This window comes from Bombus vancouverensis, chromosome 17, assembly GCF_051014615.1.
Source record: "Bombus vancouverensis nearcticus chromosome 17, iyBomVanc1_principal, whole genome shotgun sequence".
NCBI lineage: Eukaryota > Metazoa > Arthropoda > Insecta > Hymenoptera > Apidae > Bombus > Bombus vancouverensis.
In genome coordinates this window covers 6,846,143-6,871,139 of record NC_134927.1, presented here as the reverse complement: position 1 = coordinate 6,871,139, position 24,997 = coordinate 6,846,143, and the positions used below count along the sequence as shown (strand labels likewise).

General features: G+C 45.5%; 2 protein-coding genes and 1 long non-coding RNA gene across 6 annotated transcripts; 2 read left to right on the top strand and 1 right to left on the bottom strand.

Moving 5' to 3' along the window:
• The first annotated feature begins 1,495 nt into the window (after positions 1 to 1,495).
• Positions 1,496 to 4,093, top strand: fbp (fructose-1,6-bisphosphatase). Its single transcript, XM_033349580.2, has 4 exons — positions 1,496 to 1,742; positions 2,933 to 3,397; positions 3,490 to 3,679; positions 3,797 to 4,093. Exons 1-4 carry the CDS (start codon positions 1,567 to 1,569, stop codon positions 3,983 to 3,985), a joined length of 1,020 nt encoding a protein of 339 aa, XP_033205471.1. The 5' UTR covers positions 1,496 to 1,566; the 3' UTR covers positions 3,986 to 4,093.
• On the bottom strand, positions 4,021 to 10,824 carry LOC117166005 (septin 4). Of its 4 annotated transcripts, none has more exons than XM_076626057.1 (12): positions 9,598 to 10,821; positions 9,157 to 9,333; positions 8,994 to 9,086; positions 8,234 to 8,399; positions 8,005 to 8,155; positions 7,641 to 7,806; positions 7,193 to 7,361; positions 6,721 to 6,802; positions 6,122 to 6,266; positions 5,157 to 5,200; positions 4,781 to 4,906; positions 4,021 to 4,496 (listed from the first exon to the last, which is right to left on the bottom strand). In XM_076626057.1, exons 1-12 carry the CDS (start codon positions 9,605 to 9,607, stop codon positions 4,218 to 4,220), a joined length of 1,608 nt encoding a protein of 535 aa, XP_076482172.1. In that variant the 5' UTR covers positions 9,608 to 10,821; the 3' UTR covers positions 4,021 to 4,217. The 4 variants fall into 4 exon arrangements, with proteins under 4 accessions (XP_076482172.1, XP_033205468.2, XP_033205470.2 ...); XM_033349577.2 differs by having other exon boundaries at positions 7,205 to 7,361; positions 9,598 to 10,816; XM_033349579.2 differs by having other exon boundaries at positions 8,994 to 9,096; positions 9,157 to 10,824.
• Positions 10,825 to 15,361: 4,537 nt separating this feature from the next.
• Positions 15,362 to 24,529, top strand: LOC143303899 (uncharacterized). Its single transcript, XR_013060582.1, has 3 exons — positions 15,362 to 16,398; positions 16,560 to 16,803; positions 24,285 to 24,529. It is a non-coding gene; the product is annotated as an uncharacterized LOC143303899 (long non-coding RNA).
• The last annotated feature ends 468 nt before the right edge of the window (positions 24,530 to 24,997 follow it).

The following is a 24,997-nucleotide window of genomic DNA, read 5'->3' as shown; positions in this document are numbered from 1 at the left end:
AAAATATTTAAGGGGTTCGTCTATAAGTACCAGGTAGAGTAAGACGAAAATAAAAAAGTAAAAAAGTTGCGTTTGAGTTTCTACGTATTGGTTATTTACATAACATTATTTTATTACATACGTATATACAAAATTGTGCCTGAGGTCCGGCAAGTTCATTATGCAGACGAAAACGGAGCAATGTTAATTCTGAAGAGGGACGTCTCACGATGACTGCCAGATTGGTCTAGGTGGAGGGGTTTTCGAAATACCGAAGTTTATCCTTTGTTTTTTAAATGGAATTATACACATTTTTATACACCGTTCGATACATCTTTCAACTGCCTACAAAAAAGTATTAAACTATTTTGTCTGACGAGTATGCGAAAATGCTTGGTTTAAGGGATATTTCAATGTTAATTTCAGCAAATCGAGTGTACGAAAGACAAGGAAACATAAGCATAAAATCCTTGTCTTATATCTTTCCTTGTTTTTTTCCTTGTATGATCAGTTCTACAAGATTGAAGATAAAATGTCATTTGAATTAATCATCTGTCGACCCTTTTAAAGTGCCTTGGTACTTTTCTGTTGAGAATTGAAAGCTGCATCGAATGGCGTATAAGAAAAATGTGTAGTTCTATTAAAAAAAAAAAAAATGTCACCTTGAAATCTCGAAGGTATTGCCACCGAGATAAAATGTTCGCCTTGAAACAATATGAGTTTGATTTGAAACGCTTCCTCGAATGATATACAGGTACACAGGTACGCAGTAATATACAATAGTTTTGGAGATATTTGCGTGGATCGATTAAAACGAGACACCCTGTATAATACATTATGATAGCACTCGTATTACATTCAAATATATTATCGGTTACGAGCGTTAACTTTAGAACATTGGCAGCGTCGATAACCCTTGCACAATTTATCATTGAGAATATTATTGTCATATAAGCTGATAACGCTGTAAATAATTATGCATCAAGCGTTGTCCGTAATGTTATGTTACAATGTAATCTGTAATCATTGGACCGCAGATATTTATACATTCATTTGGAGTTTTATGCGAAAGTACAGGTTGCATAGAATGCAGACGATACGAAAAAATATATGAAATATCCAAGGTATAGGTGCTCTCTATAATACTTGATGTGCGAAACAATTTTTAACAGCAACGTCTTATTCTTTCAATTATATTCTTAAACATGGGAATTTACATAAAAATCTGTAGTCTAGTAATCGCTGTTTGTTGTAGTCACTTGGAGATTGTTAGACACTTTAAGATAGAAAGTAATGTTCTCAATAGTTCGAGACGGAAATCGTTCTACTTTTAGAACAGAGAAGAAAATGGAAGAATTATTATCAAATTGAGATTGCTTTCAAATGAGTTATAACGCAAATTTAATGTTGTTACATTTCGTCCGACTGCTTTCGCTATAGAGATAAGTTAATATCAAGAAGTTGCACGGATTTATATAGACCAGTTTACACGAGTTTATATAAGACTACGCGTAAACAGATTTGCCGCAGTCTGTTCACTGAGACGGCGTCGGATAGAAGTTACGCTATAGTTAGCAGTTGCAAAACATGACTTCGAAGAGCGATTCTTTCGATTCTAACTGCATGACATTGACGAGATTCGTACTGTCCGAGCAACGAAAAATAAAAGACGCTACGGGAGATTTAACTCAGCTTCTCAACAGCATACAAACTGCTGTAAAAGCGGTCAGTTCGGTAGTTAGGAAAGCCGGTATTGCCAATATGTGAGTATTTGTTATATATACATGTTTATTTGTCAATCATTTTTCCCAGTCTAATATGTTTTTGCATAAATTCATAACGTTACAGTAATACGTTTCCTATATGAACAATAACTAGGGCTTGGATTAGGTGCGTTGGATCATAGAAGAGGGATTCGCAATATCGTTGTACGTAGGAGATCCTCTAGATTGATTAATACAATCTTCAAGATATGATCTTGTCTTCGAGCAACAGTTTGTTTCGTATTGTGGTGGTTGCTTACCTACCACGAGAGAGATTGCTCGAAGCGAGCAGGTCCAGTTTCGATGAAAGCGCGCGAACGCGTCGCATCATGGATCGTGTGAGTCGTTTGACGAATAGTTAAATACGGATTAATAACGACTCTATCCGTTTGCCAGGATATCGTTGATCCAAGTAACGTTCTAGTGTCATGAAGTGGCTATAATTCGAAAACAGTATCGCCATATCGGGCATATCTTTGTATCAACTTTTAGTTTGAACTGTCGTTTTAGTCCGCTGGATCGGCCCCCGCTGTATACCTGCCGCTGTGTTCCGATTCATCCTATTTACACGTATATATGGTCGATACATTGTTGAGAAATCTGAATATCGACGGTGATATCGATCGTTTGATCTTATAGATCGTAGATTCTTAATTTAAAGAAGCGTCCATTCGTCCAGTTGTTCGCTCTTTTCTACAAGTCTCCTTTTCTTACGGTGCATTGAAAATTTCTCCTTGATTATCATCTTCTGATTTGAAATTTTCAATCCTTCTGCAAAACTAATATCCATATTACGAATAGTTGTTACCTAATAGTTAATAATCGTAATCGATCAATAGTTGTAATAATTATTTTATAACGAAACAAAGACGATCGACAAATAATCGATCGTGTTGCGTTTGTTCATTGGCTTTGTTCAATAGCTTGAAACTCATGAACGATAAGCGTTATTTGTTGGAATATTCGCACAGCCGCTAGATTCTGATGAGACGCTTTACGCGCCTCATTTACGATTCGTCAAATCGGTCGTTTCATAATGAAATATTATAATTTACGAATTTACACGGTATGTACACGTACGAAATATGTAGTCACTCGATTAGTCGAGCATTTTTAGGAAGAGAAGCTTCACCTAGTCCCAATCTTAATCTTTATACTTTCCTCTTTTTAATGACACTTTATTCGAACAGGTATGGCATAGCCGGAACTCAAAACGTCCAGGGGGAAGACGTGAAAAAGTTGGATGTATTGAGCAACGAGATGTTCGTGAATATGTTGACATCCTCTTACACAACCTGCGTACTCGTAAGCGAAGAAAATACGAACGCGATCGAAGTGGAAACCGAAGCGAGCGGAAAATATATCGTGTGCTTCGATCCGTTGGATGGATCATCCAATATCGATTGTTTGGTATCGATTGGTTCTATATTCGCAATCTTTAAGAAACCGAACGAATCGAGACCGTCTATGGAGGCGAATGCTCTTCAACCTGGTAAAAATTTGCTCGCCGCTGGATACGCGATCTATGGTTCGGCAACTATGATGGTACTCTCGACTGGCCATGGAGTCAACGGTTTTACCTACGACCCAGCGATCGGAGAATTTATTTTGACGGAAAAAGATCTACGCATACCTCCCAGAGGAAATATCTACTGGTATCTAGCTTTGTTATTATATTTATTTATAATGGCGTTTTACGCATCGTAGCGTATGTAATGCACGACAAGGCTGGTAACGATGATTTTAGCATCAACGAAGGATACGAGACTACCTGGGACACAGCCATCAAGGAATATATACATTCGAAGAAATATCCTGAGAATGGGAAACCATACAGCGCAAGGTATGTGGGCTCTATGGTTGCTGATGTGCACAGGACGATAAAGTATGGAGGAATATTTCTTTATCCGGCAACGAAAACTCATCCTACCGGCAAGGTATAAAACAGCCACATTTCTCCTTCGACGTTATTAACATTTGTCTTTATTATATTATGTTATAAATACATATACGCATGTGCTGCATATAATCATTTTCGAAACTATTATTCGTAGCTGCGCCTTTTGTACGAATGTATTCCGATGGCGTACTTGGTAAAACAAGCCGGCGGTATGGCAACAAACGGAGAGATTGATATTTTGGAGATCGTGCCCGAGAAGATCCACCAAAGATCCGCGATATTTTTGGGATCACAGGAAGATGTGCAAGAAGTCTTACAGTTTATTAAAAAACACAAAAAATAGTGTACAGCGGGGAAGAGAGTAGTCGAACGAAGAGATAGTTTTCGGAGCTTTTATTGTAAGATAAAACTTGCCTACACGTTCTAAGTATACGTATTTTATAAATCAAAATTTGGAGCTGCATTGTCTTATTGGTGCAACGAACGTCGTGTCGTTAGCCGAATTTTGACTCTGTCATTCGTTGAATGTCCACGTTTACCTGCTTTGAAAAAGCAACGTTGATGTATGTAATTGTTTAGTATCTGTATCCTTCGTTACTCGTGGATCCTGCGGTAGCAGCCTGTGTCCTTGGAGCAGATCCCGAAGCCGGATAAGTTGCCGTCCCCTCGTATCGTACCATTGGCCGATAGCCACCACCGTCGGCAACGTAGTCGACGATTTGTGTTCTACCATCTGGCAATAGCACGTGATAAGTTCCAGTTGCTTCATTGTCCTTTCGTGACTCGTGGTGGCCAAAGTTTAAGCCAGCTACTGCGTCCTCCACTTCGTACGAAAATTCGTAATTCGCAGAATCCTGCGAAGACGAAGAAAGATGGTGGAGGGGGGGGGGACGGGGGAAAGAAAAGTATTTATCCAGACTGTAGATGAAATTATCGTGGTATGCTTTTACGCGACGAGCGTGATAATAATAATTCGATAAGGCAAATCTTTATCGTATTGCGTAAATTTTAGTAGTACGAAATTACGAATGTAAAAATACGAAACTACGAATATCGGTGAGATAAATTAAAGAGAACAAATTTTTTCGTGAAAAGAACTCGAGCGAAAGAGAAGAAAGGAAACGTTGGTGCTACTTACACCGGCCCATTCGTCCGGATGACCAGCAGCAGGAGCTGGTCGCGCTCCAGTCGCTGTAGGCGGAAGATAGGCAGGTCCTTGAGGTTCGCTCAAAATTCCTACCAACGTCATCGTTAAGAGAAATGCCTATGTAGGGGGAAAAAATGTTTTACGCCTTTCAGCTCTTTGAAATAATTAGCAAAGATAAAACTATCGCGAGTTATTCGTTTAAATATATTTACAGAGACGAATGTGTTTTATTACAACGGGATCGACGTTGTATTTATCATGGTTGCAAGACTATGGATTCTATTATTTTATCAGCGATATAGTTGAAAAGAAAAGACGGGAGAGAGGAAATTCGTAAGGAGAATTATGAATCGCGCAAAGAACAAACCTTCGGAATCATTAGCAACTTGGCACGAGTGCTGCGTGTCTTGGCTGAAATAAAATAGCTTAATGTTACGAAGCCGGTGGATTTTATAGCACGTTCGAGGTGCGGGTGCGACGAAACGGAGATGAAATCACGGCGATTTGGGGGAACTTTAATACGAATCCATGCCTATAATTGTAGTTAATAATAAAACCGCATTGGCAATCCGGCTATACAGCGGTAATCGCTAATTCGATGCGCTCGTAACAGTTCCTGAATCGTTCAAATTTTCACCACTCTCGGTATGGAATTAGTCAAATTACCTTCTGCTTGCGAAAGATTCTTTAAAATCAGAATTCGTTACATAAATAATATGTTTATCGTTGTAGAAATCGGATCGGAGGCGCAATGCTGCGGTTAAACATGATCGATGAGTTCGGGCTGACGAATTAAAGAAACGAAAGAAAGTTATTCAAGGACTTTTTCTTACACGGTATACTTTTTGTTTACATCTATCGTAGTTTCCTTGTATCTTTTACACGTACGATATAACGTAGGTACAAGCTTTTCACGTTGTGAATACGTATCGTGATATCAAACGCTGTTTATACAATGCGACAGTCTTTTAAGTCCAATACGTATGCACTATACATATAAAAGTGAAAACCTGGTGAGAAACTCGTTCGATTCCCTATCGGGTTATTAATTTAACCCGATGGATCTAATACATACAGGAGCATATAAAACTTGCTGGTTTCTTTAGTCACGTTCGATAATCTTGTGCGCATTCGCGTAAAACCGAGTTAAACGTAATTATATATGTCAATAATAATGATAATAATGATAATGATAATGATAATAATAATAATAATAATAATAATGATAAAAATAATAATAATAATAATGAGAATAATAATAATAATGAGAACAATAATAATAATAATAATATATAATATCGTGGTACTCGGAAGTTTAAACATCTATAATACTGTTGCGTTTCTTTTCGACGTCCGTAGAGTCCAGATCGTTTCCAAGGCTGCCGACTCGTCCTCTGAGACCGATTCCAGTTCCAACCTGGCCCGTAGCCTTCAATTTCTCTTGCATTTGCGCCAGCATGTCCTGCATTCTTCGTATCTGCGAAGGTAAGATTTTAGAAATAATTCTAGGAACCGTTTACAAACGGCGAAGTAGGAAAATGATGGATGCACTTTGTTCAATCACGAAATACGTGATCACTGGCGCAAATATGCAATTGCTTTTATGAAAACGTCTCGGAAACAGCGATCTTTTGCCAGCCGGCATGATCTTTGGAGTTGTTGCGTTACTTTGGGGTTGTTCGAAGAATATCGTCGATAAACGTGGACCAAAAACATGGACGTCGCTAAAGTACGCTAAAACTAGGAAATTCGGTAAAATGCCGGGCTTGAGAATTTTCCTATTTTTTACGATTACCGGAAACATGTTACGTACATACGACTTGTGTCTTTGCACAAATTAACGTCGTTTTTTATTCAAACAGATACATAATCGTTTATACGGATCTGTTTGTTTTAATCGATATCGTTTGAATCGTAACGATGCCTCTTACCTCTTCGTCTTTCTGCAGGAGTAGCCTGTCGGTATCGGATATACTGTTCTCAAAATGCGGGCCCGAATCTCTTTTCAGCTTACTGTGGACGAGGGAAAATAAAATTATGCGTTTGTTGGCGGAATTGGGCTGTGTCGATTACGTTCGATCGATGGCACGTTCGATCAATAAAATCGAAAGAGGAAAGTGAAACGCAGGGTGTCTCGGCTGAATCGGATCAGACCTGAATATCCCGAATGAAAGAATGCCCGCGTTCAAATAGTCTCACATTATCCTGAGAAGCTTTTTCTCATTCGTCCGAGACACCTTGTATACTACGAAGAGACTAGTATGGAAAGACGATGGAGAAACGATGGAAAAAAGGTTGGGAAAACGACGAAAGAGAGAAAAAATACGTAAAAGGGAAAAGATATACACGGACGTACGTACATCTAGAGAGAAGTATACCTACTGAAATGCAATACTTATTTACATGCGTAAATACCTCCGTTCCCGGATGGCCTGCTGTGAAATTTGAGAAATGCATTGCGCCCGGAAATTCTCGTAATGCACGTCCTGTGTCACGTCTTTCAGATCTTGCATGTGCGTGGATATCAGCATCGTTCTTAATTTCACGAAATCGCTGTGCTTCGGATTCTCCACTGCGGCCGATCGAAAGTCAAACGTTAATGTCCTGTTTGAACGATTACTCGACGCCACTATCGTCTCGACTATGTTTTTCTGTATTCGTAAAAGAGCGCGTTAAAAATGACAATTGTTGCGCCTGCTTGCGAACGAGATCTCTCGAAGGCAGAGAAACTGTTGTTAGCGCTTGTCCGAGATGCGAAGTTGGAGAAGTTGAGACTTTTCGCTCGCAAGGTGATGCAGAAATGGCCATTTTTGAAACATCGGCCAGCTTGGAAAATCCGAGATCTAGTTACCTTCTACCACTCCCCAGGGATATTGGCGACCGCGGACCTTCTTGCCCGCGACTTCCAGCACCGTCGAGCTGCCGACCACGGCAAACGGGATGCACGCTTTGAGCTCTTTGTCCTGTTGCTTAAATTCCTCGTCCTCGTCGCTGTCGCAGTCCGGAAATTGATATATCTAGGCGCAAAACGTCTTTTCACGTTGATTGCCTGCTTCTCTTCCCCTGCTCTCTCCCTCCCTCTCTCTCTCTCTCTCTCACTCTCTCTCTCACTCTCTCTCTCTCTCTCTCTCTCTCTCTCTCTCTCTCGTTCTTTCTCTACTTTAGCATGCAGGTTCGTTAAATAAGGGGAAAATTACAGGAACGACGGATACTACCTGAATCTCGTGCTCTTCGATGTCAGCGAGTATTCGATCCTTCAACATTTTCACCTCGTAGGTCGTTAACGTATCTGCCTTTGCAATTACGGGGACCACGTTTACCTTACGGTGCAATCGTTTCAATACTTCCAGATCGATTTGTCTGAGTCTACGAAGGAGGAAAGGTGGTAGTAAGGGAACAGAGGAGGCGATACAGTGTCAGATATAGATAGATGCTCGGATATACCCGTGTCCATAAGGAGGTATGAAGTATAAACAGCAATGTACTCGATTGTCTTGGATGTTCTTCCTATTTAATCCGCTCTCGTCCGTAAAATATTGTCGAAACTGTTCGTCGATATAGGCTGAGCACGCTTTCCAAGTGTCTTCGCAGTTTACCGCATCGCCAAATCCTGAATACAAATTCGTGGTTTTGTAGCGCGTGTGGAAATTTCGTGACATTTTCCTGGCCAGACAACTCTCGCGTAACACGTTTAAATTAAACTCGCCTATTTCACGTCATATCGTATCATATCGACGTGCAAGTTGGACGTTTTTTTATCCGTTTCTTCGACACGTGGCTCTCTTTTCGATGCAATTGGTAACGGAACGTGGCTCTTTGTAACGCAATTAATAATATAACGGAACGATGTATAAATAATTTAGTGGAATGCGGGAGTAATGCGATTATGTAACGACACCTCGTTCAGATAATAATATCGTAGGCGACTGTTAACGTGTGATGCGAGAGTTAGGCTACGGTTACAATGGATGCGTATTCCGATGAATTGACATTCTGATGAACTCGATACGTCAATGAAATCGAACATATACATAGAGAGAGAGAGAGAGAGAGAGAGAGAGAGATTTTTACGAGTGCACGCGTCGCGGTATTCGGACGTTACGTTGTTTGGAACGCCAGTCAGCCCGAATACGCGTCCACTAAAACCGCGACCTTTGGCAAAACTTTTTTTCGACCGTATATAAAGTACTAAATGAAACTATACCAGGTGTGTCGACGATCGTTAAACGTAGCCTGACTCCACGTTCTTCGATGTCCATTGTCTTCTTTTCTATCGTTGTTGTCTTTTCAATGCGTTCTAGAAAGGACTAGTTTTGGCAATGATCGTCGAACGTGCGACTTAGTATGTTTGTACGTATAGTACCAACCAGCGGCATCGAGGATTCGTCGGTCTTTGTAAAGATCACCGAGGAACAGACTGTTTATCAGAGTAGACTTGCCGAGGCCACTTTCTCCTAACACCATCAGGGTGAACTCGAATCCTCTTTTAACCGATTTTCTGTGCACTTGCTCGGGCAACGTCGCGAATCCGATATAGTCCCTGTCTTGATGAATCAGACGAAACGATTAGACGATTAGACGATTAACAATTTGCTCGAGACGTCGTTCGCCTTTGGCTCGTCTCCCGTCTTCTCGTTTTTCATTGTCCTGCTTCTCGTTTTCGTCTCACCCTTGTCCCTTTTTCCAGAGTCTCGTCTCTCGAAAGAAGAAAGAAAGACGAGAGAAAGAAGGCGAGGAAAGAAAGAAGGAAAGAAAGAAAGAAAGAAAGAAAGAAAGAAAGAGAGAAGAAAAGACGCTTGCATACGTACCACCGGACATATTAGCAACGCGCGACGGCACTTTGATAAGCGTCGGACAAGAAGCGCCGAATGGGCGATAAAACAGCACTGGAACACTGCACTGGAAACGCGAACGAGGGTAGATCGCTAGCTACTGTTTTGCCCTCAGGATCGCGCTGCGCTGGCGCACTGACGGCCACCGATCAATAACGTGCTCGCTAGTTCAGTTCCTGCTTCGTTTCCTGTCTGCTCTGCTCGCAAGACGCAACTGCCTCGCAACGTACACGACGGTACGCCTGTTTTCATACAGACTTTTATTTCGCTACAGCTACGTAAACCTATAAGTTGTCCGCGTTCGCTATCTATTCCTTTCGTTCGCTTGGCAAATCGAACAGAGAAAATACTCGTGCCGTCGATAAACAGCTAAACAGCGCGAATTTCGCTACGGAAGAAAATGTATCTTGTCTCGTTAAAATTGAGAACGCGCGAAGCGTATCGTTTTCCGTTAGTCGACCGTGCAAACTAACCGACGACTAAATACGGACGTACCAGCCTTTAAGCGGAATCGCAAACGAAACGGCAGAAAAAAGCAGTTTATCTTTCCCGTTATTTATCTTATCGATTGTATATCTCGTTTGTTTTGCGCGATTCTGAGAAATCGATTGGAATCGGGGCAGGCAACGAAATGCCGGCTGGAAGTAATGATCGATCGAAGGTTGGTCGAACGTTAACGAAGAGCAGCGGAGGATGCAGAGGAGGTTCGAAACGAGATTCGTAGCATGGGCGAGCGATCGTGAATGGTACGCGATCACGACTCGCGTAATTTCCGAGGAGGTCGTCGGGCTAGGATGTTTCTCGAGTTCCGGCGCCACGCCTCGGAGTCAACGTTCCCGTGGAAAAGGCGAGGAAGGAAGGGGCAAAACCCGGTGGCCGAAGGTGGGCGAACGTAGACGAAGATGCTCGTCGTGCGCGACTTTACGAATTGACAGTCCCGACACGTGGACGTCGCTCTTGTAATACTTGGAACACGAGACGAACCCATCCGGCTTATGTACCACGTTGTACCCGGGCCGTACTTGCCTCGCATTCTTCCTTCGCCCCCGGGACCCTGTTATCCACTGTTATCCGCCATCCATCGTCTAAGCTCGATTCCATTTTCTTCTCTCCCTGTATCGCTTACTTAACGGATTACGTTTTTTCCTCTATGCTTGTTACACGGTTGGGCAACACCGATTCGTTGAGCGCGTTGAACGCGGCGTCCAGAAGCATTTCGGTGTACATTTCTATCAACGGTTACCGCGGCGAAACCGCAGCGAAGATGCAACGGTTCGTATCTCGGACGTACGCGAAATCGATAGCTGGTCGCTGAATGCTAAAGGTCGTTTTCTTTCCTCGAGACCACCTTCTCGTCAGATACGCCTATTCGTATTTAAAAAGGGCGGATTTCATCTCGATCAATCGGTAGACGAATAAAGAAAAATTGACCCGCTGAATGAAATAAATATAACGGTGTACAAGTACTCTTTTCGTAGCCGACGTACGTAAAAGATCCGTGCGATTTCATCAACAGTTGCATAGCGTTTCTCCCAAGTTTCCTAATATTCGATATTCCACGTGTATATTACGAAGGAAACACGTGGATAGAGCAGCGTATCCGTTACGATCCGATCCGATCCGTTACGTAACCGATGATACGGATACGAACGTGTGCCGAACCAACGATCTCTAACGTCGGACATTGCAAAGATCGTCGAAGGATGCGAAGAGAGCTAGAAAGATGAGAGAAAGCGAATCCGACTGTCTCTCGGTGTTGCGTCAACGTAATTGCAGCAGCGGTTAAGAGAGTCTCTTGTGAACTCGTCCGCGCGCGCGCGTTGCATCAGCATCGCGGATGCTGCAAATCGAAAATTATGCAGCGGCCATATCGCTGAACGATACGAATCGATCCTCTTTCTAGAGCGTTTTTCCAAATGAAAACGAAAGCGACACGTAGGACGGCGGCAGGCAACGAGGAAACACAGGGGAAGGTAGACGATCGAGTTTCCATCAAATCGGTAAACGGTTTGTTCCAGATAGTTGCGAGCAATGGCGTTTATATATTATGATACGATACTAGATACGATAGGAATAGTAATAGCGCGTATCGGAATCAGTTACTAATGCATATGTATAACGTGTCCAAAAGTTTCCGGCCACTCGTGTTTCTCGATTTATACGAAATCTCTGTTAAGCTCTAAGCGTTATATTTGAATGTCAACGTATCGGAATACTAATGGCAAGGAATTGGATTTTTCGAATTCGTTGTTTGAACTCGTCGCGTGTTTATCGTCGGATCGGACGTAGATACGCGAGCTTAAAATGCTGGAAATGACGAATCGACGCGATAGAAAGTCATTCGGTCGATAACGATTTCGGTAACACGGTGAATAACGCCGATAATTTCACGCCGATTGATGTAATAATCTTCCGTACGAAGGTGGTGTGGTACAACCAAAACGAAAGGGATTGAGGTACAAGAATTTACAACGGATTACTTCAACCGATCGTTGTAGATTAACAAAGCGTTTTTGGTCACCGATAGCCATTGCATACGAGAGAATTCTCTTTCGTCGTCAGTAACCATTATTCGTGATGGAATTTTGTTTTTGGTTGCTCGGCCCACCGACGGAACGATCAACTGCAGCGGATATAGCCGCTCTCCCCGCTTAAGGAAAGTTGTACGCAACAAACGAATAGAGGATCCGTGTTTGGCGTGCTTTGTCTGCGTACCGATTATCGGTAACCGTTGATAAAAATTTGCGATAGCGGCCGGAAGTAACAAAAAAGAAAGAAAAAAAAAAGAAGAAAAGAAAAAAATCGGTTAAGCTAGCGTCTGTAAGGCTAGGAGGGTAGCTACGGAGTAAAAGAGAAGCGAGTGTTACATAAACGATCGTATCTCGGCGTTGTTTCGCATCGACCTTTAGGGCCGAAACGCGGATCGCGAATCACGGATCACGAGTCGCGCGAGGATTCACGAAGCGGAGGAATCACGAGTAAAGAGAGTCGCGTTAGCGATGCAACGGCACGACGTTCTCCGACTTTCCTCGTTGTTCCTCGACAAGAGGCGTGTGCGCTATCTGGAATACCAATGTTACATAGACAGGACTTAACGTATCGTATTCTGCATAGCATTGTCTCGTTTCGACGAGTTCTTTGATCGCACAACAGCGCTCGATTCGGCGGAAGCCGTTCGAAAACTTTGCCAGTTCCACGAAGGAAACTTTCTGTCCTGGAGGCGCTGCCGCGAACGCGACAGTAGTCGACCGAACGGTCTCGGCGCAACCCGTGGCTTTATATAATAAAAGAACCAGCCTCGCGTTCGCAGCCGTGTCGCGAATTACCGACACGCGAATTCTATCCTTACGCAACCATCGTACACGGTATTATTCTAGGTTAAATAATATTATGTCACGAGGAAAGCGTGCTTACTGTAATCGAACACGCGTAACGCGCTGCCTTCCATGAGATTCAACGAGTTTCCTTTCTCTCTCTCTCTCTCTCTCTTTAAATATCTCCTTCGTCATCCGCGCATCTTTATCACCGTGACGAACCGATTGGTCTTGATTTTAGGTCCAATGCGAACGAGCGTCTTTAGAAAAGACGAGGACGGAGCTGAAACTCGAGGTGGCACTCGTAGCGCGGACGATATCCTTCGAAAGCGACTCGACTTTATACGCCAAAGAAGTAGCGCGCTATAGCGAAAGAAAGGAAGAGATAAGCGAGGATGGCACAACTCCCTCGCTTCTGCGGCTGGTGCAATCGAGTTCTTTCGCATTGAGTAACGTCTGACGTAACTGCAGAACTGGAGAACGTGGAACCGGTTCGTCCGAATTTTGTCAAAATCACGACGATGTAAAAAGTCGAAGATAGAACGATACGACGGACCTATCTTCGGCTTTGTGTCCGATTATCGTGCGTAAGAGACCCTCTAGACTCTCCACGATCGACGTACGATACGCGTCGTTTACCTGGAAACGCTCAAATATCTGGAAAAATACGAACGACACGGACAAATTTTGACCAGGCGATGTCCTTGACCTTGGTCCTAGGCGAAAGGTAAAGGCGACTATCGTTAGGATTTTTAAACGGATATCACGGTTTCTGAACGTTATCAAAATACAACAAACTCTTATCTCGCGCGTGCCGCCTGCATCAAGGTGACCCGATCTACACCACGCGTTGCTGTTATTGCTATGGTATCGCCGAAATGCAAGCTTTCCAACATTCCGAAAACGATCGGTCCACCGATTCGGCAGAGTGGCTTTCTTTCGTTCGTTTCTGTTACATCGCCCGGCTTCTTTTCCTACTGGTTGCTCCAAGTAGAGTGATCCTACTCTCGTGCATGATTTTACGCGTACGCGTACGTACATCTCGATACTTACGACGTCATTAATCGGGCCAGGGTTCTTTCGTAGGTAAGAGGTACACCGGAGCCCAAGTATCTCGTTATATGGATATCGTTGTTCGAGTTCGTAACCTGCCCTTATCCCGTTTCACGTTTCGTTCGTTGTGTATTTTAATTGCGTATTTCGTCGATCGCGGCCGCTAACGACCGTAAGAGATAGTTGACGCGACCTTGAATAAAAAAATAAAGAAGCAACAAAGAGGAAAACATCGATCGTTCCTTTAGATTTCGTGGATCGGACGTCTGCGTTGCGGAGGAATGCTAACGGCCGCGTGTACGCACACCTTTTCCGGGACAGCGCGAAGCGGTAAGCCCTTTGGGAATAATTCTTCCGCGTACACGAGGCCGTGGAAAACAAAACCCGATCACGTAGGTGCGCGCATGGGCGTGAGTATGCTCGCGACAACGTGTCCCGTTTTTGAAATCGCCCCTACGTGATCGAGGTAGATCCGCTTGAATTTCTCAGGAGGCAAGCGATTAGCAATCGGCCGTACGGAGACTCTGCCAAAGATTACCAACGAGTTACGGCCCGATATTCTTGTCTGTTTTTTAAATTTTACGTTGGATTCGGTCACCAACCGAATGCTAATTCGCCCCAACTTACATAACCAACACACGCGTAGCTGCGAAAGCTAATCAAATTTCATGGTTCTACGCTCGTTCCTCTCCTCCTCCTGCTGTTATTCTTATCGAAAGAATATACGACGAGTCGGAGCTTGGAACGCGAAATGAAAAGTCGTTCGATCGATTTAGTCGATTCGTTCGACCTGTGCTTCCAAATATCGTTAAAATATCCGAGAACGGCCATTCGGTCCCTCGTCGTTCTACGTTCTAGTATCGTTTATAGTATCGTTAGTTCGTAGCTTAACGTTACGGTTTGTATTCGTCTCTATTCGCGATTGAATCATTTAGTCGCTATTATAACGTTGGAACGCAGTTATCGCATTCGGTACTCGGCATCGATATTTCGTTGTTGAATCGGATGAAAGGAGATAGACAGAGTAAAACGTCGTTGTCCCGCAGGAGTGTAAATAGGATAAGAACATAGATACGCTGTATACGCGATTCTATATACGAATCTGTACGATTCGTTACCGAGTGTTAGTTTACTCAAGTATCGAACAGAAAGAAAGACGGAAAAAGCAATCAGTTCGTATTAAAAGTTGCGTATTACAAACGCGAAGTTTTGCAGTAACGCGGTATTAAGATAGGAAAGGTTATCGTTGTAATATTTATTATTTATATATATATATATATATATATATATATATATATATTAATTATCGCGAGTCGTTCGCACAAAGTTATTTACTATATGGAAACGTTTATACTCGCTGGTTCGATAGATACGCGAGTATGTGTAGGTATGTGTAAACACGGTGTTTGCAGTTAAACGAGAAGGAGGACGAGAGAGGGCAGCACGCGTCCGATGTTTGCAACGTCTAGTCGATTCGAACGTTCCGATGCGTTTAAGGACTGCGAGCTTCGTGCGGTTCGACTTTCGAAGGTATACGTACATAACTCTGTGTATTTATATATGCATTTATGTCAGAGAATTTGAACACGGACGCGTACAAGCAAGCAAAGAGGCAAGGAGCGCACGAACGAGCGATCCCCGGCTTGGAATCGCTTGCGCAACGGCTCGAGCTCATACCGGGTACGAGCGGATGAACTTTTCCGTATTGGGAATGCTTATGAAATAATCTACGAGGAGGATCGGCCGCTTAAAGGTTCGTTCGCGTCTTTCACCGGCTTACAGGACTCGTAAGAAAAAGAGAAAGGATGAAATACTAAGTGGTTAGGTTGCTTCCGAGGACTTACGCCTTTCGTTTCGTTATCATTGCGAAGAATTAGAACGGGTCGAGATGGAAGAACTGTACGACACGGAAGTGGCAAGATGGCGCGTAGGATTTGAAAAATTGTTGGCGGGCAAATATTCCCGGTGGAATCGGAGTGGTTGCGGAATAGGTTATGTGCGTGGCGCGCGCGAGCTAAACCAATCGAGTTGCGCAAAAGATATGTGGTACGAGTGGACGCGAGAGGAAGACGGTACCGACAGCTCTATCGGGACGAAGAGGATCGCCAGAAGAAATTCTCAGTGGCGTAACGTCGACCTCCGTGTTCTCTCTACTCCCTCCTGTTCGAGACCGTTTTCCCTTTATACTCTGGATGCCGGGGTCCCGATATCGCTGCTCCATCGCGATGCGCTCGTGTGCCGTCGCCTTGGTCGTCGCTAACCGTTGCCGCCGTGCCGCCGTGCCGCCGTGCCGCCGTGCCACCGCGAGGAAACGAGACGAGCGGTTAGAAAAGAAAGGAGGGACCGGGACAGGATGAGAAAGGCGAGGAGAAGAGTTCTCCGAGAGTTCATCGCTTATTATGTAAGCAACGTAAGTAACGTAAGCGATCCAGGAGGGAGTGGAAGGTGCGGTAGGAGCGCGAACTCCGCGAAACGCTTATCGGCTTGACATTTTCTTCGTAAATACTAATAGGACGACGCCATTTTTCTAGCTACGGTAATTTCATTTTCTTACCTGCTCTTTGCTTCTAGCTGCGAACGTAAGTGCACGGGGATCGCTTGGATACACGGATACACGGATACACGGATACACGGACACACGGACACACGGATACACGGATCTACGCCGCGGTCTGCATCCGTGTTCTGTTTCCTCGTACGGAGCGCATCTTCTTTTCTGACTCGACGAAGAAATAGGAGAAGAGGAAAAAAGGAGCGTGGCTTGGCGGTGGATGGATCGTTTTTCGTTTCTTCTGGACAAAGTCGACCACCGTAGGTACGGTTCCTCCTTTTCGTGAGAAACTTTTCGGCCATGTCGCAAGCAGGGGGATGATGGTCGCGCGCGCGTAACCGGTATATCGACGTAGGTGCTCGATCCCGCCACGTTTCGTTCTCGTGCCTCCTTTTTTTTTTTTGTATTTCCAGTCGTTCTCTCTTCTTCGTTCTGCGCGCGTTCACGACTTCTTTTCCCCGCACGCTTTTTCTTTCTTTCTTTCTTTCTTTCTTTCTTTCTTTCTTTCTTTCTTTCTTTCTTTCTTTCTTTCTTTATTTTTTTTTCTTTCTTCCCTCGGCGTCTCTCGTCCATCCGGCTACGGACGGCCAGGTAGCCCGTCTTTTGCGGTCCTGATTTCCTCAACTTCTCCGCGACCGGGCGGATACCTTCGAAAAGCACGTATCTTACCCTCGCATGGCCATTGTTCGGACGAAAGCCGTCATTGTGCGAGCAAATCAAAGGGAGTTGGAGTGCGTTTTCCTTGCATCCCGTTACATGACCGAGTGAGCTCTTCGCATCCCGGGACGAAGACTCGGTCAATACGATTCGTATACGCGAGAAAGACAGCCAACGAGAACAAGGCGAGGGGGCGAAAAGGCAAAGAAGAACCTCGAAAAGAATCTGTGTAGGTCGTGGGAGGAGTCGTGGGAAAATCGTTGCCAGTCTCGTAAGACGTTTTCGAAACCGCTTAGCGCGGCTTATCGTTTCACGCGTAACGATGTTTGCCTCGAACCTCCGTCTTCCTTCCTCCTTCCTTCCTTCTCTGTCGTTATCGTTGTTTATCGTTGGGAAACGCGGATGCCGTAGATACTAACGATGTGACAACGATCTCGTAGTTGGAGGTAAACGCGTTGCAATCCGTTAAGATCGTAGCAAAGAAGCGTAGGTTTACCGGTAAGAAGTTTCATCGAAGACGAACGTGTCGGATCGTGGTTAGTTTACGCGTTTACCACTTACGTCGCTAAATATCCTATTTGTTAGAAAACATTATCGTGGTTATCGGTTATTTTCTCTATTCTTTCTCGATTGAATTTTTAGGAGAATAAGTTAAGCGTGGAAAAACAGTTACGCGAGCGTATACATTCGCGGCAGTGGTAAAATTATCAAATACAAATCGGGTTTGAAGCTAAGAATCGGTTTTAGCGGAGCATTTGGAACAGGTTTCGCGCGCCCTACAGCCTAATTTCCATACGAAACCGTATGTAAATGGATCTTCATTCATAGACGCGTGAAACGTGCCTCGGCCCCCCTTGCAAAAAGACGGATTTCCTGATTTTGTAAAGAACAGAAACGTCAGAGATAAAACTTCTGGCTCATGCCTCGATTGAAAGAACCTAGTAAATCGTGTCTCTATGCTGCAATCACGGATGAAAGGCGCTCGGATTTCGCGATTCTCTGTTCCTCCAACGACGCCGTTGGAACCGTTTCGGAACAACTCGACCCATCTAGGTAACCCGACGGAATTAGCACTCGCTTTAAAATCCAATTTTCCACGCTGTTTATCGATACGAAACGACGGATATCTCTTTTCTACGGTCAAACGACAGATATAATCGATCGACGCGTATTCCTCTTTCAACGAAAATATTTGCAAGTTTCGCGAGAAAGATACGTTGGAATATTCCGTTGGAAGAAATGCCTTCGCTGCTCGATAACGCTCAACGATAACGCTGCAATAAAAATAGTTGCGTCTGTCTAGGAACGCGTCTAGATTTTCCACTTAACGCGGAAACGACACGTACCTCGTTCAAATCTTTTCGGACGACGCCTCTCTCGCTTCGACGCCTCTCTGGTTTCTCGGACGTTTTTCGCATACTCCGGTATCGCGGTGGCTGGAAAAATATAACGTAGCTCAACCAATACCGGAACCACGAAGACAGTTGGTTGGCAACGTGGACGAGGATCGACGCTTCGAGAGCAAACCATACGCGATAGGCTAAAGGCGGCAAACGCCGTTCGATCGACGAGTACGGACACCGAAAACCCGTTGTATCTCGTTTCTGCTCGTCGAGTACTGTACCATGGAGTCGTCGTATCAGGATGACGGAGAGGAGAGTTCGAGAAAAAGCGGTGCTGCGAAAAGTAGTACAGCTCGTTCCTCTTTCCCTCTACAACGATCCTCTTAGGGAAGAGGAGGGCCTTATTGCAAAGTGTAGATACGCGTATTTCGTGAAACTGGCGACAAAGGAACCTTTAATTTCGTTAGTATCGCGGAAGGAAAAAAGAACGCGGCGCCTCGCTCTCTTTGTATCGCACTTCCTGTTTTGCAAGGGCGAAATTACGAGAAGGCTGGCCAACATGCAACGAGCCCCCCTTTTGTCTCGGCCTCCAACGAGATCTCCGTTGTTTCTTTTCACGAGGCTCATATTCCGAGTAAATTTCTGGTTATTCCGCTTTTTGCATCGGCTCCTTCCTCGATTCACCGTGCACGCGGTATCCTCAGCTACCAAGAAGACAGCTAACCAAAGAAATTCGCACTTATTGTTGATGTTGCGTTCACGACCGAATCGGTGTTAACGTTGCCTCGGACTCGCCAGCGAGGGGGAAACGAGGGGAAAGACAGCGAATGAAAAGACCGCTCGTTTTATCCGAATCACGATATCCTACGCACGAATACGGCTGCTTGCTGATTAATCGGTGGAGTTGGGCGATGAAATTATCCTTCGTTTTCGCACCTACGAGATATTTGAAAACGCCGGCGTAGGTATTACGCGTTTTAAATCTCACGGGTAAATATTCCCCGTTCTTTATAAATATCGACGAGTGTTTGCGTTCCTCGCGTATCGTACTACGGTTTTTCCGGACGAATTCTTCGCGAGCGACATTAGAAATAGCTGGCCGATTACCAGGACGTTAGATGTAACGAAAAATACGAACAATCCTCGTTGGATCGCGCTAACGATAACATAACGCCAACGACGGATAATGCCGATGCATGCCGATAATCGTATCGTGGTATCGCTTCTAATCCGATCTGCGTCGATCGTTGCGTTTTTCATCCGAAGGAGACGAACGACTAGGGAGACGAACTGATGACGGAAGCAGGCGGACAGAAGAGAAGAGAAGAGAAGAGGAGAGGAGAGGAGAGGAGAGGAGAGTAAGCACGTATATGAACGCCGAGAGGGGCAGGAGGACGATGGGAAGACACGAAAAGAATGTAACAAGAGCGACCGAGCGTGGACCACGTCGCAAATTGTCTGAATTAATGCTGCAGTAGGGTCGTTTTAACGTGTCGAGATAAAACTCGTCGCACGAGCAACGATTTCCGATGCCAATCGCTCGATCGCCTTCGTTCTAACGGCTCGCAAATGCGATCCGTCCTCGAAGCGGGCCGTTCGGCAAGTCGTGCTCGCAAACCCCTAATTTTTCCGCTGTTCCCGACAGTCGGCAAGCTCCGTCGCGACACCGACCGATGGACAAAACTTCCTCCGTTCGCGTAGATTGACGCAAACCGAGTTGAAATGATCTCAATTAGAGGTTCGGTGTTAGACCGAGTCTGACAGCGTTCTTTCAGCCGTCGGCTTCCACGTCTTCGCCTTTCAAAAGTTCCCTCGCCGGTTCCGATCGTCGACTTTTTACTTTAGTTCTGTCGATGGATAGAACGTACGCTATGTAAACGGAGAAACAGCACGCTGTACGAACGATGCAACGCGTAAAAAATGTTCAGAAAAATTGGCGTATCGGCTGGTGCGCGGATGCTGCCAACTCGCCGTGCGAAACAGTCGTTAAACCTGTATGGACGTACGGTGTCCGAGGCCTGGCCGGAAAATCAAATATCGCGGAAAAACCGAGACGTACGAGGAATTTCCGTCTTGCCTGGAATCGACGATGCTTAGGTGACTAAGTAGGTGGTAAGAAGCAGGCATTCTTGGATGCTCGGACCTTGCGAAACGGACGATCGTACACGCGAAACGTTAGGAAGCAGTTTCTTATCGAATAGCTACGAATATTTGCCACCAGAGCCGCGTCGATAGAAGAAGAGGCGAAAAGACTTGCTCCATCGATAGAGATTAGAGTTTCGGCAAACTGCGCGTTCGAAAAAGCTTGGAAATCCCGTTTTAATTTCAGTACTTTGCCCTTTCGTCCCGAGAATACGTACGTATCGAGAATCGAATCTAGCGTCCCTCGTATTTTTTTTTTAAACAACAGCTCGAAAATAAATAAATTTCCAGTTACGCTCGGCGAAACGACTGTCGCGAACCAAAGTGCTTTACAACGAAATCGATACCTTTAATCGAGTTATGCGTTTAATTTGCGCTTTGAAATATTTGCTTGCTATTTCTGGCCAAGAAGCTGAATCCGTTTGAAAAGGGTCAAAGGGAGTTTCAAAGGTAACCTCTGGTAATTGCGGGCGAACCAGTGCCGAGAAACGGACAATTAAACGCGATTAAGCATTAACCCACTTTCTCGGTTAACTGTCTCGTATTTTGGATCGCTGTGTTCTATAAAAAAAAAAAGGAAAATAAAAAATAAAGAAGAAAAAAAGCAGGAAAAGCCGTGCAAGGGACGAGCATAATTTTTCTTTTTCTCTTCTTTGTTTTTTCTTTTTTTTTTTTTTTTAAGGAACCTAGCGGGTATCGTTCGCCAGGACAAATTCCAGTTTTTCTTCGAAGAGGAAGAAGATAAACCGATATAAGAAGCGATCGTTCTCCAAGGGATCTCGGTGATTATCGAAAACGAGGTGGGCTCGATCGAGGAAGGGCCTCGCCCTCTTCCTCCCTAAGAAACGAGGAGGGCGTGTCTGCGATCCACCTTCTCTCTCTTCCTCTCTTCCTTATCCCTTTCGTCTTACCAGATCCCGCGGATCGATCGACAAATAGATACGCTGTTCGTTTTAACGGATTAACGGACTGCCAAGCAGGCGCTGTGCGAATGGTTCGCGAGACAGCTACGACGCTCGGAAGAAACGTAAAAAGGAGCGGACTTTGAAACGTTTGGAGGAACGCTCGCGTCGACGCGAGCAAGCATCCAAGTAATCGAATTTGCACGCGGAGGAAAAAATGTAATCGAAGGAGAGGAAAAAAAGGAGGGCGAAGGTTAAAAGCGAAGCAGAATGCACGATGCTGCGAGTTCCCGCGTGTATCTCCTTTGGTCCAGGCCGAAGATCGAATTCCACTTGTCTCCGGATCGGTTCCACCTGCGACGAGATTCTCACGAAACTGTATGGCAACGTATAAAAATTCGAGAAGACCGGTGCGCGATCCTTTTGTCTCGCAAGTTTTTCTGCTTCCGGTGACGGGGCTGTCTCGCGCGAGACAATCTCCTCTCGAGAGGACGAAAGAGGCGAACAGCAGCGGACCTCGAGGTACGTCCGACGTACTTGGAAATGACAGTCCGACCGACTGCCACGCCGAAAGCGTCGTGTAATCGATAATAAGTTAATGAGCAGGTTTGCTTCGCTCGCTTGGTCGGTTGCTCACGAGCAAGGTATTCGATCGAGTCGATGACAACTTCCGGCGGTGGTAACGAGCGGTCGACACGCGATTGCGACTGCAATGCCACCGCGGTTCTGCCAGGATTCCGAGCTTCGAATCACCGAACACGGTCATAACCACTTTGCTCCGAACGCTGTCGAATGGCCTCCGTTTAGACCAAAAATTCCCACTCGTCTCCACTCGAACGACGCGCCTGCTTTTCTTCCCTCCGTCTTTACTTTTTTTCCCTCCCCCTTTCCTTCTTTTTTCTCTTTTCGCTCGTCTTTTCCCTCGTCTTTTCTCTCGTTTCCCCAGTAATCCACCGTGCGATGCCTGGTCTTCCGCTTCTTCGAAGAATCTCGTCGCTCCACATCACCGAAAGCGGTTAGTCGACAGCGGGACCGAATGCCGTTCGACGAGACGGTCGAGAAACAAGAGGAAGAGGAAGAGGAAGAAGAAGAAGAAGAAGACGAAGAAGAAGAAGAAGAAGAAGACGAAGAAGAAGAACGTTCCGTTATCGTTCTCCACCGCGTAACCGTACCTCCGACAGAGGGCGCGATCCCAGATCACCTCTCGTCCCAAGGAAGGTCAGATCGCCTACCGCAGCTACTCTTCCGTCTTCTCCGTTTTATCTCTTGCTCTCGGCTGTGAAACGATTTCTAGATTATCGCCCGTCCTTTGGAAGATGTTCGTAGCCGATTTTCGAAAAACGTCTTCTCCAACTCGAGGCCGATGTATTCGGCCGATGATGTTTCAGGCACGCGTGAAAATTTCGAGAAACGGCTGCGTTCGAATTTTCGAAGGAGGCGCGCAAAGAACACGAGATACGTGGCGCTTTTAAAGGGTCGAGCAGGTTCGAGTTATTTTTCGAGCGATGGTAGAGGCACGACGATCGAGAGAGGCTGGAACGCCTCGATGCCTTAATGCCTCGGTGCCACTCCACGTAACGGCTCCTTGCGACTTCTTTGGCTTCCGAGACAAACGAGGGTCGCCGAACACCCGGAAGTTCGTTCGACTCGGCGCGTTAGCTCCTCGTCTGCCATCGTATTACACGCCTTTTAGGCTCTCGGCAGCCTCTGTTGGCCGCGATCTCTACGAACGAACGATAACAATTGGATATTAAACGCTCACACGTACACCGGTAACTGACAAGCGAATTAAATAGTCGAGATTCCGCGTACGAATCGCGTCGCTGACGAGTTTTCTCGCGTTCCAAACACGTCTCTCGTCACACCGGTGTGGAAAATGGCGTGGCGTTTCCTTCTTGGATACCGGAATAGCGGAAACGTTCGTTCCGCTTAGAATTTCGTCTATCGGCTGGATGACTCGGAGACGGAGGAATTCGTCGAACGGCGGCGGATTCGACGTCGCTCGGCAAAGAAATTCGCGCGGCGGTGAGAGAAGCGATCGGAGCAGCCATCGTAGGTAGAAAGAAGACGGATCCAAAGTACCTGTTACATCGGAAGCCGGTCGAAGGCGCCGTTCGAGACACGCCAGTGTGGGAAGCTGCGTCGGCGTTAGCTGCCTCGCGCTTCGTCACGCTGTGTTACTCCACTCCGCGCCGTTCTGCCTCGCATTACGTCGACAATTGATCCTAACGCGCTAGACGCCGAGCCAATTAAGAGACCTCTTGTCCGATTACGTCATCTACCCAGCGATACTCACCGTCCTCGCGCTTTCTACTCCGGCCTCAGCGATATTTCCTTCTCGGCTCGCCTCGAAACTCACCTACGGTACGACACCGATCGGACGAACGCTGGCGGAAAAACCGCTATAACGCGTCGTCCTAGCGTTCTTCGGCTGTCGGTCCGTTCCAGCGATTCTCGATGGTCGTTTACGCAACGATACCGATCGATCGAAACGTTCGTCGAAGCCCTGTGCGCGCTTCCAACGGCGTACGACCCGATTCGAAGCGAGTCGACGATTGGTCGTAATTCGGTGGATTTCGTACGAACGTTGCGAGCATCCTTCGCGCGTACGTATTTCCTAGGAGGGAACGACGATCCTCCCTCGAAACTACGCACGAGGAAAAATAAAGAAAGGGAGACATTCCATCGATGTTGTTTCCAGGTAGCCGTGACCTCCTCCTTCTCCTTTCTCGTCGTCCACACCAGGCTCCGTTATTCTCGCCGTTGACTTCGTCGACACGACGAGTCGAGTGTTGGATCGCGCACCGTCCTTGCTTCCATCTTCCTTGCCGAGAAAAACGATCCAGGCAAATTCGACGTACGTCAAGATCAACGACGTCTTCTCGTCTCGCGCGATAATCAAATAGACCGACGTAAAAAGAAGAAGAAGAAGAAGAAGAAGAAGAAGAAGAAGAGGAAGAACTCGTGGAAAGCATCGGACCGTTTGACGCGTTGATCGCTAGGTTGGTCACCGGTCATCCGCGTCTCGCCTACTATTTGCTATTACTATTTTCTAGAATAATCGAGATACGATTGGATATTTCGGGAAAACGAGATCTCCGACTGTCGGATCCCGGGGCAAGATATGCGAAATTTTATTTCAACGTTTGCCCCGGAAAGAATAGAAAATTGCATGGAAGAGGCAGATTACGATGGCTGATCGCGAGTCGGATACCGTCGTCGATATCACGTACGCTGTGCGAACGTATTCGTTCGAATCCGTTCTGCCAACTTGCTGCTCGCGTCGTGTCGTATCAGCCGTTCTTACGGAGAACGACGATCGACGTACGTATCCAGCGTAACTCGTTTAAATGGCAAGTACGCTGTCTACAGGGTGTTCGATAGGCTTTTTCTAAATAGCTCGCTTGGGAAATT

Bases quoted from the DNA above. Each gene is read 5' to 3' on its own strand.
- fbp (XM_033349580.2), top strand. From the start codon at position 1,567: ATGACTTCGAAGAGCGATTCTTTCGATTCTAACTGCATGACATTGACG. The intron at 3,398-3,489 runs GTATCTAGCTTT...CGATGATTTTAG, and splicing joins CCCAGAGGAAATATCTACTG to CATCAACGAAGGATACGAGA. The intron at 3,680-3,796 runs GTATAAAACAGC...TATTATTCGTAG, and splicing joins AAACTCATCCTACCGGCAAG to CTGCGCCTTTTGTACGAATG.
- LOC117166005 (XM_076626057.1), bottom strand. The intron at 6,803-7,192 runs GTAAATAAGTAT...CCTCGTCCACAG, and splicing joins GAACGGAGGTATTTACGCAT to TAAGCTGAAAAGAGATTCGG. The intron at 6,267-6,720 runs GTAAGAGGCATC...TTACCTTCGCAG, and splicing joins TCCTGCAGAAAGACGAAGAG to ATACGAAGAATGCAGGACAT.